Below are 15,763 nucleotides of genomic sequence, written 5' to 3'. Positions count from 1 at the left end.
ATGACGTTTTGAAACAATATATGGTTATAACGATTCTAATGTCAATGATTTTATTTTTTATCTTATTTATGATAGCAGTAAATAATGTACAATGTTATATCGTTATAAATTTTTTACGCTGTAAATACGATAAACATATATTGTAATTTTGTCAATATATAATATAAATTTTAAAATAGATTTCGTATTCATGTTACGGAACGCACCTCGCCTTGATTGGCCACACAGCTGTCAAAGATTAACCGAAGTATGCTACTAACTCGTTACTAACTTCATACCTAAAGCCGCAGCCTGCACTTCATTTGAGGCCGTGATTTGATTTTGCTTTTGTATAGTGCGGGTTCAGTTTGTTGACGAGTTCGGTATAAAGCGCTCGCTAGTTAAAGAATGTGACTTGCTGAAAAATAAAGTAAACGTGCTTCAGTGTTGTTTTCTGTGATAAAAATGACCTGAGGCGGTTATTGTGCTTGATGGTGTCTAATAAGTGTTCTGTGTAAAATGGGTTTGATAACTTCAAGGGATCAGACAATGCTAGACGGTCCGGTGGGGACGACTAAAAGTCACCATGTACGGCAACCGTCCACCAGGAATCGAACCAAGCCTCCGATGCCGGATAGAGATGAATTGGAGAATCGATTCATCAAAGTTTTGGTATGTAAAAACAAAATTCACCGGCACTTTTGTTTACAAACACGCTAATTGTTTACGATTCGTGCGACTTTGTTAATAATATGTCGTTACATTGTTTTCGATTAACATCGCTTGTAAAGTAGCTTATTTTTTAGTTCGACTGTCAAAATGTTGCAGTTTTGATTTCCGTTGCATTCTTCAATTGATTGTTTACACTGCATCGGTAGAACACACCCAGTTGTGTCTATGGCTATTAATTGGGCAAGTGCAGGGTATAAAACTGAAGATTTACGACCTCGCTCATACGGCTATAACTAAAAATTACGTCTCTTTATCAACAATAATTAAATAACGTAATTTTTTTTACGTAATAATTAAATAAAATAATGTAAAAAAATAACGTTACACTATTGTTATTGATATTTCGTTTTATTAATATGAAACTTTTCAAAGAGTTTAAAACTGTAAAGTAGACTCTTACCATTATATTATTAGACTAGATGTGCCCCACGGATTCACCCACGTTAATTTAGGAAAAAAGAGGTACTAAAATATATAGCCTATATATATAAATATATGGCCTTCCTTGATTAATAGACTATCTGACACTGAAAGAATTTTTCAAATCAGACAAGTAGTTCTTTAAATTAGCGCATTCAAGTAAACAAACAAACAAACATACTCTTTATAATATTAGTATAGATAGCAACTTTAAAGTATAAAAAAGAATAATATAAAAAGTGATAAAGTTGTCCAATAAGTTTCGTCACTTTTTTATAAACATATTCTTCCTATTACAAACACATACACCACACAACTTCCTATTACAACACATATAGGACACACTGTGTCCGTTTCCTATACAAAATATCCTGTGCAGTATCTTATCAAAGTTATGATATTCCTCTGTTCCTAGTGAATGAGAGTGCATCGGCATATTAAGATAACAACCAAATGTTACATTTCCTGCTATTTTGTCGGATGTTGAATGAATTTCTTCACATCTAGTAATGTGATATGCTGAACGTATCTTGGTCGTTAATTAATGACACATGTGTAATGATATCAGTCTGTAATAGAATTTTACTGATGACACATAGTCTTTCAGTGTGATAATTCATGTTAAAGTTTTCTTTGTCATAACAAATATGTTGTACAAGGCACAAAAATGTTATATTTCTAAATATATCGTAAAACAAAGCTTAAATAACCATTCATTAATGTCTCCAGGATATATCATAATATGATAATTAATAATAAGTTGTATAAACATTATCAGTAACTTTTAAAATTAAATGTTATACAAAATATGCCCAACAACAGATAAACTTCTATTGTAAAACAAACAACATAATGATTTCATATTTCTTAGTAATATATTTGATAAAATAATCATAAATATATATATTATGGTAAACATATTAAATCATTGTCTAAATTTGGATACACTTTAAACAGGATAAATGGTATTTTGTCGAGACATTCTGACATTAATAAGCAAATTGCAGCGAGTTGGTCATCCTCGTGTCACATTCACGATCTCTAGAATAGGGTTAATAAGGAGCCTTGGCTTTAATCGCTTGGTATTTCAACTTTATATACTTTAATAATTGTTCTAGTTCTGTAATGAGGTTAACAGGCTGAAAGAGGACTCAATTATTATACATATTATATATAGTAGTAAACCAAGAATTTATTACGGATGTGAAACGGTCCCGAAAATTGTTCGCAGTAACTGTTATGGAGGCTTTTTGGTGCAGTCACCATTACTGGGTACTGCTTTAGGTTTTATTTGCTACCCACGTATTCAAATTAAATATGTATATGTATGAAGTATATGGTAGTTTATTTTGTGTTCCTGGATCCCTAAAAAGAGTTATCTTAGAGACTGTTTAGTATAAAGCAAAAATGTTAAACCATGAACAAAATAATAGCGTAATTATGGAGGCCTTTTCCAAGAAGTGGGATGTTTGATGCCTGTAGGCTGATTTGATCATTAATTAATTTAAATGTTCAAAATTGTTTCAAAACTTAACATTTATATTTGCTATATATGCAATCATGTACAAATTAGTTTTATTATATATTTCAATACAGGACGCTTTAATGTTAACAAAGGACTACATCGTTTTGAAACTGAAGTAGTCTTCCACAGAGGAAGCAAAACCTTCGCGTCGCGGCAAACAACAACTTAGTTATAAGCCGTATTCTTCTTTAAGTAAACACAATTTTAGAACTTATAGTAATAACAGTTCTAGAACCGGACACAACACACAACAATGATGATAATTAATGTAGGTTATTATTCAGGTTAAACCCCAATTGTATAAACAATGGTTACTAACTAAATACTGTGACCATTTTGTAAGGATTTATTTTTCCGACTGATTCAGCGATAATGACTCAATCTGACCTTGAGTGCAGGGACTTTCGGACATTACTATCGTGGTTGTTGTCGATTGACTTTGAGGTGTAATTATTTTGCAATTAGGCAACATCGCGACGTTTTTTGTTGAAATGTTTTTTATCTAACTCTAAAATCTTTGTGTATTAAAACAACACATTAAAAAGTAGGTAATATGAAAAAAAAACCTAATTACTACTAACTGGACCTCGCTGGCGCTTTTGCCCGAGTTACTTTCTTTTAAAAAGTCGGGGTAAAAAATAAGCTACATATATATTTATTGAATCTGCAGCTACCTACTTACAAAGATTAATTGCATTAGTTTTTAACGCAAAAGATTAGTGAATATCCACCCAAACTTTCGCATTTATAATTAGTAGGATTTCAAATATATCAATCATTAATTCGTACATTCGACTTTTTCATGAGTGAAAGTAGGTATAGCGGACACGTGTAAGTAATGCCATCCGTTACAGTAAACCGAAGATAAAAAACAAATTACTAGTTAACACTGACGGATAGCTAATCGTGCGCATCTCTATGCGTTCTGGTTACCGATGGGTGATGGCGACCGGCCGACCGTCTCACTTGGCCACTCGCCATCATTGTTCACGTACTTTTTATTTGATTAATGTTTCGTGACATTAAAATGATACTTTATGTCACATACATTCTAATATAGGTTTTTTATGTAAGTATATATTCAATTGTTTTATCAGTTAAACTCATATACATTTAGTATCATCTGAATCAATACAATTATACGACGTCGATATTAAAATGCTCACTATATTAAGACAAAATGCTGACTCTACTAACTTTCGGACGGTCCACGTGTAAAATTTATTTTGTAAATAAAACGGCTAATGCAGAGATACATAGGTATACGGACAATACAAGAGCCAATACTAATTTTCATTCAGCCTTTTAAGTCTACACTAGAGATGCCACGAATATTCGGCAATTATTCGGTATTCGGCTATTCGGCCTCTTTTTTTCGCTATTCGGTATTCGGCCGAATATGGTTAACCATTTGGCCGAATACCGAATAGCGAATAGCAATTTTTTTATTTCCTACTGTTTTTCCGCGACCTCGCGTAAATTATAGCCCATGTCCTTTCTAAGGCTCTAGAGTATCTGTGTACCAAATTTCATTTAAATCGGTTCAGCAGTTTGGGCGTGAAATCGTGATAAATAGATTTACTTCCTTTTTTTTTTGAGTTTTTTCATAATTTATTACCAAATAAATTATGAAAAAACTCAAAATATTACTCACAAAGATATTTATTTAACCAAAAAAGGACTAACAAATTAATATTTAAAATCTACCAGTGGTAAGAAATAATCACAACAAACAAACTGCCAGTTTATTGTCTTCACTATAAATTTTATAATAGTTCCAAATAGGCGATTTTTTATTAAATTGATTCATTTTGCTTTTCTCGAACAAACGGTGATATTTCTTATGGTAATCAATCACATTAAATGTTATATTTTAGTATACAGTACGTACGTATGCACCAACAATCAATGAAAAATGAAATTATGAAACAAAATATTAGGTACTTCAGCGATGCAAGTTTAAACTCGTACGGTGACGAGTTGTGTCTTGTCGCCCGTGAAAAGTACTAAGTGTGGCCGAATATTCGGCTGCCGAATGTTCGGTGCTTCGGCCAAGAGCCTCGCCGAACATTCGGTATTCGGTATTCGGCCAAATTACTATTCGTGGCATCTCTAGTCTACACATTCTCGTTAATTTCTCCTTAATATTTCTACCTACCTACAAAGTCATACATTTTTAATTTACTTTTAACGAATAATAAAACATCGATATTAAACATCAATATCACACCCACACGAAGTTGAACATCTTTAAAAAAAAAAAAAAGAAACATATAAACTCTTTTGTTAAATCCTCTTTGTGTAACTGTCTCCTTTGGATCGTAAAGGACAAAAAGTGCAGTAAGTGCCTCCAGCATTCCATATCGACGATCGAAGATCACGTATTCGATACGCATGCATAATGCTGTTTAGTTATGCGCGTGCAGTGCACATCAGCTGATGGACACGATGATATACTGTTCCGTTAGCGTCGCAGATCACTACAGAAAATTTATATCCACTCTAAAGTTGTTTGTATCTTTTCTAATAAATAATTGTAATTACTCCTAAAACTGTTTGACTAATTTTGGAGAATTTTTGTTTTACTGTTTCGCTAGATGCCATAAAATAGTTATCCTATAGGTGACACTGCAATCGTGTCCTAGAATCTTGTTTTTTGAACAGTACGTCTTTCGAGTCTGTAAGTTAAAAATAATCTAGATATCAATGTTTTAGTATCATAATTCGTTTTCATATCATGAAAAAGGTCGAATTATGTAATAGTTGAATGTTTAATCCTTTAGTCTTTTTTGTAGGTATTTCTATATTTTCTTTTTTTATAAATTGTAACTCAATCAGATAATCGCAGCTGATACAAATCAAACTATGTTTAATGTTCTAAAGTAATAAAGAAAAAAAACTACTTAATAACATATTGTATCGTAAATAATGAATCAACGATGTAAGGAAGTCGTATCATTCACATAACCCCTCACATCTAACGAGTTCATACACGATTTCAAAATGGACAATGATAGCGCGCCAGCGGCGCAGGATGTTACACAAGCCGGTTGAGTTGTCAACGATTCCTGGTATTACGATGTGATTTGTGTAGGGTGAAGAAAATTTATTGTGATGATGACCCGTGTGATTTCACACGCTGTTGTGGGTCCGCCCCTAAGCTTAGCATCATCTTTTTTTTTAGTTTTTAACGTCTAATAAATAAATATTTTTAAAATACAATCATGGTCTTTTGTTAAAGGTAAGCATCTTAGTGCCTGCTATACTGCTAACTAATATAATATTCTTTTAAAGATGTACATTTTACATAATACATGTATTCGTATAAATATGACAAGCAGATTTGAGGCGGGAATCGAATCATAAAACTTGGAGTGGAAAAAGGGGTCAAAATGAATATATATATATATATATATATATATATATATATATATATATATATATATATATATATATATATATATATATATATATATATATATATATATATATATAAATGGCTTGACATTAGAGAGTTTAATGAAATTGATTTTAATTTTTAGTATTTTAATTCATATTATATATATTTAGCATATGTGCAAATTATCTATTAGTTTTAACAGCCATTGATAATTTTTCAAATCATACATATTTACTTTAGCCTATATACATATTTAATTAGACCGTGTTTTTTATATAATTTTTATATTTACTTATTAAGTTTCTATTTCTTATCGTTAAATCGATAAAGAGGTCGATTTTAATTTCTATCAGTTCTGTCTACGTCCTACATATTTTAAATGTTATTTTTTATTCTGTTTTGACATTTCAGTAAATACTCGCTGTTTCTTTTGTGTTAAACTCGAACAACAAAGAGCTACGAATAAATAAAATAAAGTTGATGAAACTGGCTTTAACTAAGTAAGGTGTTGAATATGTCTATATGGTACGGTAATCGCTTACTATTAGGCTAGTCTTACGCTTGTTTGTTGACAAAGTAGTATAAAAAATAACAATGAAAAAGGTAATATTTTCTCAGGGCGATTTCACTCTGAAGAAATGATGAAAAAAAACCGTTAACGTGAGTAATGTCCTCCAGTATTTATTATGACAATTCTTTGTCTGGGTCCGAAAATATACACAAGCTCACGACAAACTTCCGTAAGTAGGTATAGCACATACTACTTTATAAACCAAATTTTTCATCAACGTGTTTTGATCTACTTAGGTTCTTATTTTTCGTACATCTGTGCTCTCACCTGAAATTGCTTAGACTATATATTACATGCACATAATATATTCAAATACATAACAGATCAGCACATGATACAATCTTGTTTAATGGTCAGCAAAGATGACGTTTAAGTTGAAGTTCGTTAGCTTAGAAAATGCCCATTCATTCTTCGTTTTGAGGTACTCAAGTGACAGGAAACAGAAGGCTACGGAGGGTATTTCGTCTCGACGGTTTAGATCAGAAACGTGGTTGAGAAGTGTTTAGCGCGTATGTGTCATAGGTATATTGTAGTATTAAAATGGATTGTCGTGTGTCATATATGACACACGCAAGTTCGCCTGTGTTGCTTATTACCTATAGGGAGGGTGAATAATTATTTCGTATTAAGAGGGTCGTGTAGAAGAAAGTAAGAAGATCTAATTCAAATTAAGAAGTAGATTTTCCGCAATGTGCGCACAAGGACAGAACTTTTTATTTTTATTTATATGGATTAAGCATTAGATCCTCTAGCGTTAGCTACGCCAAGTAGGTAGGTACATTATCTGGTTTTATATAGTGATTAGTAACGCTGCGATGCGAATCGACAATACCGAGCCATCACTGAAAGCAATAATATCTGTACGTGACATCAAAATCGCGGCGCGGGTTAAACATTACAACCTATTTTTGTATTGTTATGCTCTTCGAGCCGAGTGTAATGGGGAAAATAAATTGTTATTTCATTTAAAAAGGCTTTACGTGAATTGTGAAATCTTGAATAACATAGCTATAAAACAAATAAGTAAATAAATAATCGCTTCACATTTAACAGATCTAAATAAGATGAGAATTTGCTCTCGGTGTTTCCGAAACGTGATAGAATGACAAATGCACATAGCTAGCACAAATTATAGCACACATTAGCACAAATTATAAAATAGTCATTTGTTTTGAGTGGTTTATACGTGTAAGAGATCGAACACGCGATCTCAACAACAACAACCCAACTCTTTGGTACTAACGTCGTGTCGACCGCAAATGTATTTAATCACTTTTATTCATTGATCTATAATTTACTAGCTGACCCGGCAAACGTTGTCTTGCCGCTATACGCTATTTAAAAATAGGGGTTGATGGTAGAGGGTTGAAAATTTAGGGTTGTATGTATTTTTTAATGTTGTATCATAAAAAAATAGAAATTAAAAATTTTGTCAAAAAAATAATAAAAAAAATTTTTGGGGTGGACTACCCCTAACATTTAGGGGGATGAAAAATAGATGTTGGCCGATTCCATACCAGATAAGCACAAAAAATTTCATCAAAATCGGTCAAGCCGTTTCGGAGGAGTATGGCAACGAAAACTGTGACACGAGAATTTTATATATTAGATATATCAATGCCTTTATTAAAACTTATCACTAATACCAACAGTATTCAGACAAAAACGAAAGTCCATCTTGTAATTAAATAAAATAGTTTTACACACATTTAATACCATTAAAAGTAATAAATAAATATTAATAAATGTATTAATATTTACGTTACAATGTTTTTTATAATGTCGTTTAGATTTTAATTACCCCATTGCGTATTTAATTGCCGTATTTACTACGAGTTCCGTTTATGCTATTCATGTTTTGAAATTGTTATATTTCTTTGTCTTTCTTGAAGTTATTCGGTACCTTGTTTAATACATTTAACTTTTTAATAAATTTAATTGTTATTTAAGTAATGAGGACTGCGTATTTTGTTAAAAATTTATTTCCACATATTCTACAGCAATTAAAAATTATTTGGAAATGAACTCTGTAATAGCTTAATGTTTTTTATAACTGTGAGATTGTGTTTATCGTCGTTTATAACGTAATTATTGTCCGCGATAAGCAAAAACTATTTAAGATTTAGGTATAAGTATAATAATTTGTACAAATTAATTAATTAATGAGAATTAAAATAATTTATTAGTAAAAAAAAATAAACTTCAATTACACGTAAACAGTTTAAAATAACAATATGATCAATATTGACCAACATTCGGTAGCCAAATAAGAATATGATGAAAACTCAAAATACGAATAAACCGCTTCACCTTTTTTTAATTTGGTTAAAAATATTGAATTAAAACTTTTGATGATTATCGAAATAGATCAAAGTCTGTATTCTACACGATTGAACGAAGCAATTACTTCCGTTAACGATTCTGTTATCAATAAAGACGTTCTAGATACACTTGTCATTAATAGCATCTAGTTTTACAGATATTATAGAGCGAGTAAGAGCACCTTCCGCGTCTGATTTGTGTTCGCGATAAACGTGCAGGCTAACGATGTCGACGAGTTTATTGCGTTTATTTTATGAATCCATTTGCGTTTATATGATATATTTACGATAAATAATAATATTTGTATGGCAATATTTGTAAAATTATCATTTAAATAGTTATTACAGTAAAGAGTGTTATGTTAATGAAGATTTTATGATAGTTAATAATGATCGAATGGATTCGATCCCAAGTCTAAAGTAAATGTTCGTAGAACTATATATTATATGGATAATTGAATATTATGGATTTTATTGGTAGTGGATTTTGTGTTGTGTGTATGTTCCTGATCCCCGAACTCGTAACTCTCATCTTTTATAAGTATTTAGATAATTTCTATGTACCTACCTGCATGTATAAAGATACATATACAGATTTATATTAAATATATCCACGACTTGGTTCGTGATTCCACAATTTAGAATAAATTCGAAAATTACTGGATTTATTCTAAAAATTCTATTACCTGCAGAATCCTACGTTACCACTGAGTGACAGGCTATAATCTAATACATGATTATACGATTTTGGCTTCCACTAAGTAAAAGCCAAAATCGTATAATCCATGCATGTGAAATCACGGGCGTAAAGCTAGTTTAATATTGTAACTGTAGATTATTCGTCGGTACACACGCGTTACAAGTCAATAATTAACTTTTTATTACACGTTTAACGAGATAAGTTCGACGGTTCTAATTGATGTCTTGTAATAATAATACAATGGAATATTCTATACATAGCTTCTCATTGCTTACGATAATTGATGATCATGACTAACCCGAGGAGCTGTTTATATATCGCCATGTCTTGACTGTTGTTTTGTTATAATTGTCAAGGGAGAGACGCAAGTGTGGTTGTGGATTAGACCTTGAAGTTTGCACGTATAATTTTAATTGTATACTTTTGCTTTGTTTGTAGCATTACTTGAGAATTACGAGTTCGGTTTGGAAATTGTTTTTTGTTTGTATTAAATTCTTTTTAAAAATTCTGTAATTGCTTAATAATAAGTGTTTATTTAAGGCTCTGGTTAATTTTAACGGTAATGCGCAGTAATCGTATTATATATTCGTATTTCACGAATATGTAATACGATTACTATTATACTACGTCGAATTTAATTACTAGCCACGGGTTTAAAATGTTTATTTATTGAGATGAACGGAGGTTTTGAGAGATATTAATAATCAAAATTTGATCAAGAATCTCAGAATATTAATATTTTGTTTGGAAATGGTTGATTCTTAAATTAAGATCAACACAACAGAAAAACAAATAATAATAGAATTTGTTCTGCAAGGAACTTATTAACTTGCGTCAATATAAAAAAGACATAAGTGTGTAGACAAATTTTAGGGACGCTACATGTATCAGGAATAATTAATTATAAAGTAGAAAAAAAATTATACAATTTTTACCACTACTTATCAAATTTTTGGATATATGGCAATTGGAATATTCTAGATGCATACCGTAAATACAACATATACGCGTCGTTTTTTTTTTTTTTTTTATTTGGAGCCGAAGACATTGATAGATACGGGTAAAAACCTAAGCAACGCCGATTACTAGGCTTAAGACTAGTATGCTACTTCGCCCACGCACTAAACACCATTGCAACAGTAAGTCATAGATGCATAAAGCGTAAAGGCAATGAATTATAAGTGTTTTGAAATTTTCTCGTCGTATTGGAAAACGACGGTGAACGCGTTATGTAGATGCACGCCAGGTGTCAAGGAATGCAGCGCGACCAGTGGTCCGCGGCTAGGGTTAGGGCGACGATGTGCTCCTACTTGATGATATAATATACCGGGTACTTGATTGTTTCATTCCGTTCAATTGATTTGATAACATTATATTGCCAAAATATCGCATTATTTCGTCAATCTCACGTAGAAGGAGAATAAATAAAGAACAGTTGGATGCAACCGAGGTCTTTGTTAAAATTTGTAGATAGAAAAATATAATGAAGTGAATTTATTTAAAACCTCTAAAATAACTGTCACTTAAACCTGATTATTGTTGTATTGACATTTATTTGCTTCCTTTATATTCCAGACGGATGTACCTGCTTTTAATAGTACACCTATTTTAACTGTTTCATAATATATAAGTATATCTTAATGCTAGTTATCCCTAATATATATCTATACTAATATTATAAATAGGAATGATTTGATTGTTTGTTTGCATTGAATAGGCTCTAAACTATTGAACCGATTTGAAAAATTCTCTTACTGTTGGAAAGCTACACTATCCGCGGGTGTCATAAGCTTTATTACATTTTAAAAAAAAAATAGGGATTTTTTGACATTTTGTTTAATACGCGTGCGAAGCTGTGGCGGGATCTTAATATTAACTATATTATAAACGTGATTGTAAGTTTGTTTGTTACGCTTTAACGCGAAAACTACTTAACCGATCATCATAAAACTTTGTACACATATTCTTGGAGGTATTAGAAGTAACATAGGATACTTTTATTACAAAAAAATATAATGCGAGCGAAGCCGTGGGTAAAAACTAGTATGTAATATTTAATATCGTATCGTATAACTTCTCGCTATTTAGTATCGTATCGTATAACTTCTCGCTACCATTTGTACGCTGACGATCTCCAGATTTATGCTCACTCCAAACTAACTGATATATTCCTTCTACAATTAGTTCATTGAATTCAGACTTAAATGAAATTGTTAACTGGAGTAATTCTTTTGGATTGAAAGTAAACCCTGTGAAAAGTCAGGCTATTATTATTGGTAGTTCTCGTTTGGTTCGTCGCTTAGATGAATCACTTCTGCCACCTATTATTTTTAACAACAATATCATTCCTTACAGTACAGAAGTAAAAAATTTAGGCATCATTTTTGACCGAAATTTAGCTTGGAATTCACAAGTAAAGGAACTCAGCCGTAAGATGTTTTGTGCGATCAGTTCTTTGCGCAGGTTACGAAATATTTTACCTATCCCCACAAAGATTGTGTTAGCAAAAACGATCCTTCTACCTATCCTTGATTATGCCGACACCTGCTATCTTGACCTAAGGGAAGACCAACTTAATAAACTCGAGCGGATTCAAAATCTCTCTATTCGGTTTATTTTTGGGTTAAGGAAATATGACCACATCTCTGATTTTCGAAAGCAACTCGGGTGGCTCCCAATTAGGTTCCGCCGAAATACTCACTCTCTATCGCTTCTCTACTGTTCACTGTTCAATCCGAAGACGCCTTGCTACTTAAAAGAACGCTTTGAATTATTATCGAATTCTCACGATCGGTCTCTCCGCTCTGATAGTAACCTCCTTCTTAAAATTCCATCTCATTCTTCTTCTTTTTACTCTAACTCATTCTCTGTCCAAGCGGCCCGACTATGGAATTCTTTACCCGTAAGTATACGGCGTGCACAATCATTAGACTCATTTAAGAGCCATTTGAAAGACCATTACTTAAAGTTGCTATAATATCGTTGCTGATTTAGTGCTATATTTCTCTTGTACTCTGTCGTTTATATTTATAATATCTATTAGTTGTTTATATTGTATGTATGTATGTATGTATGTATGTATGAATCTATGTATGTATGTATGTATGTATGTGAGTATGTATATGTATGTTTATGTACGTACTCTTATATGTAGTTTCATGCCTGTAATTATATCTATTCAAGTGTATGTATAGTTATATAATTATATGTGTTTACATATATTATTTTAAAGTACACCTCTATGCCGCTTTATTCTTATTCATGTCCTTTTTCTAAAGGTTGTCTGGAAGAGATCGCTCTTTAGCGATAAGACCGCCTTTTGTACATTCCTTTTTTGTTATTATTATTATTGTTATTATTATTTCTCGCTTGTTTCTTTTCCTTTTATGTTATTTGTATTGTTTTTGGTTGTACAATAAAGTATATTTGTATTGTATTGTATTTGTAATACTATTATGACATTATATTCTAACAATATCAATCACGTTGTCAGCTCACGTCGGTCGTACGCGGTTAAACGTCCAGTTTTAAAGTACCGATGAATTAATTACGACGAATAAATCCGTAAAATATTCAAGTCTATTTTCATATGAATCTTTTAATAATTTTTTATTTATATAATAGTTGCAGCAACTAGGAAACTGTTGCACCGATTGCCGGAAAATTTGTAAAAAGTTGCTTCAACTAAATCTGCTCTAATTGTACTACGCCAATTGAACATTTTATAATTACCTTACCTTTGTAAATAGTACTCTCAATAGATTTTGTAGTGCAGAAAATATTATTATTCATCATTACAGCCTATACAGTCCACTGCTGGACATAGGCCTCCACAAGTTAACGCCAAAAGTAACGTGAACTCATGTGTTTTGCCCGTAGTCACCACGCTGGGCAGGCGGATTGGTGACCGCAGTACTGGCTTTGTCGCACCGAAGACGCTGCTGCCCGTCTTCGGCCTGTGTATTTCAAAGCCAGCAGTTGGATGGTTATCCCGCCATCGGTCGGCTTCTTAAGTTCCAAGGTGGTTGTGGAACCTTGATATCCCTTAGTCGCCTCTTACGACACCCACGGGAAGAGAGGGGGTGGCTAAATTCTTTAGTGCCGTAGCCACACAGCACATTATAAATCGTGCTGATTATTATTCAAATATTTTAAATTTTATTCAAATACTTATTTTGAAAATAAACTGCATCGCTTTCGACGCTTTTCTTTAAAGAAAAAAAAACACTTTTTTCTAATGTAAGGCTTAAGCTTGTACCCGTAGCATGGTCTCCCTACCAATGTTTCACTATGGTTGATTAATAGAGCCTGCGCCGATACACGCGTGGCGGAATAATATGGGAAATTATATGCACCATTCAACATACATAAATTTCCATGGTTTTTTTTTCATAGACTAGACGCTACATTGCTTATCATTTGGTACCACGATAACTTAAGCGGCTTAACCAACATAATTATAGTATATATTATTCTGGCTTAAAAGCGTTACTAGTGTAGTGTCCTTAAAGAAACCTTTAGTTTTTTTTAATTTTATTTAACAAACGATGGAAAAAAAAAGCTTCATATATTTTGGCAAAAATAAGATTCCCTGCTTTGTATTCTTATAAAAGGCCAAACAGATATTTGTCAGTTGCGGGCTTTGAGCCCGCGTCCGCTGACACCTGCGCCAACGAGGCGCCTTGACAAAAAAAAAAAAAATAATTACATGACAATTAAGGCTTTAAACCTTTTAATTTTGATTGTTTTTATGTTTTACTGGTTTTAAAGCGGTAATATTACGTATGTACCATTTTTTGTTCGAGTTTTCGATGGAGTTGCATTCTCCGCGGTCCCGAGCATAATGAAGTAGGTATGTTTTCTGTAATGTCTTTATTATCAAAATATTTTATACTTTACAACCATATTAGTACTGTGATCTGTCATACATTCGTGTGAGTAATATGTTTCTCAAAGGTTTGATTAGGTATTATTAATTACAAATTATACAAAACAAAAATAGCCTACGGCCTCCCTCGGAAAATTGGCTATACAACACAAAAAAAAAATTCGAACGAGTAGTTCTTAAGAGCCATTTCACAATTTTACGCTCTGCAAGTTTAGGTAAATTTGGTCGCATCGCGCGAGTCGTACGAGCCGCGCGATCTTTGTGCTAGTACGTATAGTGTGACAACCAAAAGACCATCGTGATCATTTTCTGATGTATAATAAAAATTATAACTATGGTATAAAATGTTTTTTACATAATTAATTTGTTAAAAATTTCAAGTATGTTATATAACAACAGTCAATAAATTTAAAATAAAATTAAAAAAATCAATTTTATGAAACAATTTTTTTTAAATTGATTTAGTTTTTTCAGTTTACGAATGAATCTAATATTTACGATATGAATAAAAAAGCATTTAATGACATCGACACCGACAAACATATTAATTAACAAATAACAAGACAAACAGATTGAAATGCCTATTTGTATTGATAATGTGAGAAAAGAAAATTAAATTATACATTTGTTTACAGAAATTATCATTATATTATTTTACAGTCATTTTCGTAATATGTTTATTTTATTTATATTTTATTATGAAAGTATCAAATGCGTTTTATCCGCTATAACAACAGGCGCTTGGCGCGTGTGAGCGAAAGAGACGGCTGCGCAGAATTTGGCGTGGACCTTACCTCTAAGAGCGCTAGCGCTCGACTGATTTACCGGGCTTGGTGCGTGGCAATATATACTATCTTTTTATTATTTAATATAAAATGTATTAAAAATAATTACATCTTTTAATTATTTTTTTTTGTATTCCTTAATGATGTAAGTTTACTTTGATGAAGATAGTTCGTTAAAATTTCTTAGTTTTCTAAGAGAAATATCGCTTTTAAAATTGTACTTATTTGGAAAATATTCGTAACTTTAAATTTTTTTTTATCGTTTAATAGAGATACAAATGGAATAAAAATCTATGATAGTGGACAACAAAATTATATTCCACATATTATGATATTTTTTTAAAATGGTTTCAACGTAGAGGTTATTGAAAAGTAGGACTTCAAAGTATACATTGCGACCGTTTACCCAGGGAGCAGGCTGATGAAAAGGTTAATAATTTTA

General features: G+C 31.8%; 1 protein-coding gene across 1 annotated transcript in view; it reads left to right on the top strand.

The window, feature by feature from the left end:
- Positions 1 to 271: 271 nt before the first annotated feature.
- Positions 272 to 15,763, top strand: part of LOC123656381 (formin-like protein) — a 96,602-nt gene continuing 81,110 nt past the window's right edge. Inside the window, exon 1 of the mRNA XM_045592070.1 lies at positions 272 to 651. Coding sequence (XP_045448026.1) covers positions 499 to 651 — 153 coding nt within the window. The 5' untranslated portion in view covers positions 272 to 498. The remainder of the gene's footprint in view (positions 652 to 15,763) is intronic.

This window comes from Melitaea cinxia, chromosome 9 (genome assembly GCF_905220565.1).
Source record: "Melitaea cinxia chromosome 9, ilMelCinx1.1, whole genome shotgun sequence".
Taxonomy (NCBI): domain Eukaryota; kingdom Metazoa; phylum Arthropoda; class Insecta; order Lepidoptera; family Nymphalidae; genus Melitaea; species Melitaea cinxia.
Note: the sequence above shows the minus strand (reverse complement) of the source record. Positions and strands in the feature narration are given on the sequence as shown.